The following is a 5,902-nucleotide window of genomic DNA, read 5'->3' on the forward strand; positions in this document are numbered from 1 at the left end:
AAATAAAATAATAATAGTTTAGTGCACAACCAAAATTTTATTTCAAGAGGAACTTCAGTGATTTCCTACCTCAATCTCATAACTTTCCAGTAATAATATAGAGAACTACTCAAGATGCAGCAAGAGTTGGAAAAATGTATAACTAGAGAACTAAGAGAAGCTGCTACTGAATTTGTTTCTGTATCCTATAGAGCTTCTCCTCAAAGACCTACTGATGAATCAAACCAAACTTGAGATCTACTTTTGGGAGTATTACAAGAATATGTACAGATCTTGAAGACAAAGTATATGATCTGAAAGATAGAATTATACTAACTGGACTGTTTATATTACTTTTTAATTGTTTTCCATTAAATACATGACACATAAAAATATTTATTAAAGAATTGTTATCAAAAAAAAAGCCATTAAAACAAACAAATGAGAGACCAGCAATGGCATAGCAGTTACGTGGCCCACCACAGTTCGAGTCTTGGACCCGGTGGCTTGAAACTCACACTGGGTGTATGTGTATGCATGCCCAAGATCCCGGAAGGAGATGGAGGAGAAGAGATTTCAGAGTGGTCATCCCCTTGGGGGGGGGGGTAAATTCTCACTTTCCCTCTCACTGTCTCTGTCTCTCTCTCTCAATCTATCTCTGGTGAGCACACATGCCCTAAGGCAAAAACCTCTAAAAAATGAAACTTAAAAAAGTCAGAGAAAATCCTCTTGCCATATAGATCATATCGTCCAGTGTTAGGTTCAACTGCAGAATCTGTAGGGTCCAAATGAAAATGCAGGACCACCTGTTAAAATAGTGTTAAGGGGGCCAACAGGTGGCATAGTGGTTGGAGCACTGGTTGACCACGGTTTGAGTCCCAAAGCCAGAGGCTTGAAACTCACATTGGGCATGCACATGTGTGTGTGCCCAAAATCCTGAGAGGAGAATGAAGGAAAAGGGATTGCAGTATAATCATCCCCCTGGGGGGTGATTTCTCACCTCTGTCTCTCTGTCTCTCTCTGTCTCTCCCCGTCCACAGCAAAATCTCACTCAAAAAAAAAAGTAATAATATTAAGAATTTTAAAATGAAGACCAGAGATCATTAAACCAAATACAGAGGCTTATGCAACTACACAGTCTGTGTATCCATAGAGCCAGGCTTGACCACAGCCATACACTCCAAGAGGGAGCTTCAGGGATGTGAGAAACTACATACTATTTCCAATTGCTTCTTATGACACCTCTTGCTTTACGTATAAATCTCCATGCCTTCTCTATCCTTCGTATGTTGAAAGGTTCTTTCCTCTTATAAACAGTGGGTGGAACAGAGATGCAAAGAGACACAAGGCACTGATGTCATATTGTTTATTGATGAGTTCAAAGTGAGCTTGCAGAGCTCTAGTAGCACTCAGAAGGTGCTTCCTCCCTTTTTGGAGCTCACAGCACAGAGCTAAGCTGAGCCGAGCCAAGCCACAGTCATCAAGGCTGAGCAGGCTGAACTAAGGCCGACTTGAGCAAGACTAGCTAGCTGAACAGGTTCTCCCTTTTTCTTAAAGGGGCTACAGACAATAGTAATTCATTGTCAAAGCCAAACTGTCACTTACACATATGCATATTACATCCAATTATGTAAAATAGCAAAGTCATAATTACATAAGAAGCACATAAGTGCAGTACAACTTATATTGTTTATCCTGTGGCCTTCAAACATGGTTAGATAGGAGGTCAGGAAGCCAGACTAAATCATCTGACTCCATTTGCAACACACATGGTCATTAAAATAGCTTAGAGCTACTTAAGTCTTTACATCAATTACATCCTCATCTCACTATTAGAACAAAACACGGAGGAAGTTGGAAAATGAGCAATCCTGTTCAAACTGTCAGGAAAGTGCCAAGACTGAACGTCAATAAGGATCCTAGAAGAAATGAACAGCAGACAACTTTGCAAAACTTGGCAACAAAGCTGCTTCAAGCAAGGGAGAAGTTCTTTGAGGAATTTTGGTTTCTAGAACAAGCCAAAGAGTTTTGCCCAAATTTGCTGACTTCTGTAAAAGCAGGGAATATGTTCCCCATGGTGACAATGTTGCCAGAATCCCACCATACCCCAACTCCTTCGGTAGGACAATCAGTTCTCTACAAACTATCTTATCATGGGTCTTTCTGGGATTCTAGCCCAGCCCACAACTGTAGCTGAGAAAAAGCCCAAGAAGCTAATGGTAGTCTTATTGAATATCAGTTTAGAACCAGAGCTCTTAGAAGGGAAGTTACAACTCAAGCTTATCATGTATTACTGTAATTAGGGTGACCATATAAAGTTATCATCCTAAACTGATTTACATTTAGGAGTTATAGGAGGCATTGTTAATAATGATGCTGGGGGGGGGGGGGGGGGGGAACACAAGTGGCAAAGTGGTGAAAGCACTGGACTCCCATATGGCTGACCATGGTTCGAGTCCCAGATCAGGCAGCTTGAAACTCACACCAGTGACGTGTGTATGTGTGTGTGTGTGTGTGTGTGTGTGTGTGTGTGTAAGAGATTGCAGCATGGCCATCTCCCCTGGGGGCTGATTTCTCACCTTCTCTCCTTCTGTTTCTCTGTGTCTCCAGCAAGCACATGCACCATATAGCAAAACTCTCTCTAAATAATAATAATAATAATATTAAGTAAATAAAATATTTTGGGGGCTGGCAGGTGAGTGGTGGTTAAGGGTGCTGGAGTTAAGTCAGATGGATTTCATGTGGAAAACTATGCCATTCAAGTCCCAGACCTGGTGGCTTGCTTGAAAAAGACACCGGGCACATGTGCATGCATATCCAAAATCCCAAAAGAAAAGGATTGGAAGAAAGGGTTTACAGCATAACCATCTTCCATGAGGGGTACTTTCTCACTTTGTCTTTATTTTCTCTCTCTCCCACTTCAGCAAGTGCATGCACCCTCTAGCAAAATTTTAAAAAAGGAAAAGAAAAAAAAAGAAATTTTAAAAATGCCAGGAAGATAGGCATAATCCAGAATTGAGCATAGCACATTGGCGTTATGGTAACCTGACCTGTAATCACTTCATTGCTTTCCAGCACACTCACACAGTAGTCACTACCCCGTAGCTCATATTTATGCAGGCTTTTTTTCTATACCAATGACTTATGTTCACTTAATCAGTTCTTGTAAAATTTTACATCTGTGCTTGACTATCACTCTAACTTCTGATGACACTCTGAGTCAGAATTTTAGCCCAATTCTAGGTGCTATCTTTTCTCTTTTCTTCCTCCTGATTACTAGACCTGACTAGAAATATCATTCAACTGTCTATACTTACATAAAACAAAGTTTCTTCTCTAGTCCCTAAAATCCTAACCTTCTCTTTCTAAATGTTTTGCTGATGGCAGCGACTCCTATTCCTTAAACCAATCACTTCTCAAAGAGTAGTTTTAAAAAAGGCTTACACTTACGGACGGGCAATCCAAAATCAATTCTTCAACAGTTACTACGTCCAGGCCAAGCTTTTCTGCCAGAATTTCAAACATATATTTGTACAACGGGTCAATTTTCAATTTTCGGCTTTCCCTTGCTTCTCGAAACCTTGCCTAAAGAATGAAACCCACGGGTTAAATACACACACACACACACACACACACATATATATAAATATATATCCATGAAGAAAAACCACCTAAGTATTTTCATTTCCAGTAAAAGCGAGACACATCGAAATCTAGCCCCGAACCTGTTTCTCTTTCAGTGTTTCCTGAAGGTTGGGAATGCCGCTCATGCTTCGGCGGTATTTGGACGACCGCCGGGAGGACTGAGAGGAAAACACTGAGGAAAGCACAGACTGAACCGGTCGCGGTCCCAGTCGAGGTCGAAGCCTACTCAGGTCCTGCTCGTCATCATCGTCCGGAAGAACAATCCTTTCTTCGGACGGAATGAGGTCCCTATAATGACCCACAAGAGGTGCGGTGCCTTCGGGGGACACGGGGCCATCCTCTTGACCCTGGGCCTCCTCTCCTGGAGGGGGCGGGGCTTCATCTGCAGAAGGGGGCGGGGCCTCTTCTCGCGGAGGGGGCGGGGCGACATCCCCTGGAGGAGGCGGGGCTGCCTCCCCTGCAGAGGGCGGAGCGTCTTCTCCTTCTCCCGCAGCCGGTGGGCGACCTTCTTCAGTGTCTATGTTTTCTTCCATTCCCTCCTAGGGAGCGAAACTTCAAAACCTGCAATTAAAATGTTTTCTCTTTTTTTAAAGGCATTATTTTATTCAACTTTATTTATTTATTTACTTATTTTAATTTGACCAGAGAGGGACAGAGCAAGAAACAGAGAGAGAGAGAAAGTAAGAAAGCAAACCGCCTGATCCAGCACTCAAACTGTGGTCAGCCATGTGGAAGTCCAGCACCCTTAACCACCACTCACCTGCCAGCCCCCAAAATATTTTATTTTAAAATTGTATAGTAATTAGGGGACCAGCAGATGGCATAATGGTTACATTGCTGGACTCTCATACAATGGACCGCAGTTCTAGTCCCAGACCCTGGGACATGGTACTCACACAGGGCGTGTGTGCATGCATGCCCAACCAAAATCCCAAGAGGAGACTGGGGAAAAGATTGCAGCATGGTCCTCCCCCCTGGAGGGGGGGGTGATTTCTCACTTTATGTCTATCTCTCCAGGGAGCCCACATACTCTACTGCAAAAATCTCTCTAAAAAAAAAAACACTATAAAATAAATTGAGTGTGTATTTTTACTCCTCATGAAGCTAGACAATTCAATCACCCATTTTTCCTATTCCATATTATACAAAAAAGCTAAATAAATAGGGCTAGAGTGGTGGTTTTATTTATTTTTAAGGAGATCAGCAGGCATCCACATGTAGAGGCTTTCTCAAACTGTAAGTGCTCCTCCTGATTATGCTATGGCGGTATTTGGACGACCGACGGGAGGGGGCTGGCCCTCCACATACATCCCGTTCTCTGCCATAGTAGCCGGACAACTGAAGGGAGGGCACCAGTTCTCAGGTGTTTTAGAGCTTAAAAAATAATAATAAAAAGAGAGAGAGCCCCTGCACTAGAGGACCGATTGGGAATTACTGCCAAGATACTGATCATGCAAGAGATCAAGCAAAGACCTGCACAGACTTAAAATACGCCTTGCTTGGAGGAACTCTCTGTGATACAAAATGGTGCACCATTCAGACATAACTGCCCAGCCATCTCGTCGATTTGAACATGACCCTACATCCACAAAAGTATGAAACATCCCCTTAGCAGCAAAATAGAGTATCCAAGTCTAAATACAAGTTAACACTGAGATACAATAAGGACTATTTATTGAAGCCAAGCTCCCAAATAAGTATAAATCCAACCTGCTCTATCAGAAAAGTTCTAATTACAAAGGAGTGTAGAGGTTATCATGAATGGATAACCATGAAAATTGGGGCATACCAGTGGAATAGGTGAAAATGTCAATTACAAACAAAAATTATACTGTGGGACAATAATGAAGCCATCATCAAAATAAACACGTTTTCAGGATTTGGTTAAATAAAATCTAGGAGCCAGAATAACAGTAAATACTTAAAGAACAAAACAATAAATTTCCAAGTAGATAAGAAGACAGAGTGTTCTAGTGAGAAATTCTGAGGAGAACATTGGTTCAGATCTCAGTAAGGGGGAGTTTCTTATGACCAAACACCAGCAGACCGAACACAGAGTCACCCTATCTGTCACCTGTGACCCAAAATTGCCTTTTTCAAGTTTTAGAGAGAACTCAAACAACTGACATTGTCTTCTTTGATACTGTTATTTTATTTCTTCAAGGACAGAAATACCAAACTTATCACCTTTTAGCTGCCAGCTAACCAGTTTACCCACCTACCCGCCCCCAAAATGTGCAAATGAGAACTGTTGTTACTAAACTGCAACTTTTTTTTT

The 5,902-nt window shown here is 41.9% G+C and overlaps 1 protein-coding gene across 1 annotated transcript in view; it reads right to left on the minus strand.

Annotated features, from left to right (window-relative positions):
* The window catches only part of DNAH8 (dynein axonemal heavy chain 8), a 413,702-nt gene extending 409,741 nt beyond the window's left edge, over positions 1 to 3,961 (minus strand). The window contains exons 1-2 of the mRNA XM_027771927.1: positions 3,705 to 3,961; positions 3,430 to 3,564 (exon numbers count right to left, since the gene is read on the minus strand). Coding sequence (XP_027627728.1) covers positions 3,430 to 3,564; positions 3,705 to 3,749 — 180 coding nt within the window. The 5' untranslated portion in view covers positions 3,750 to 3,961. The remainder of the gene's footprint in view (positions 1 to 3,429; positions 3,565 to 3,704) is intronic.
* Positions 3,962 to 5,902: the final 1,941 nt, after the last annotated feature.

The sequence above is a fragment of the Tupaia chinensis genome, unplaced genomic scaffold (genome assembly GCF_000334495.1).
Source record: "Tupaia chinensis unplaced genomic scaffold, TupChi_1.0 Scaffold000238_1, whole genome shotgun sequence".
Classification (NCBI taxonomy): domain Eukaryota; kingdom Metazoa; phylum Chordata; class Mammalia; order Scandentia; family Tupaiidae; genus Tupaia; species Tupaia belangeri.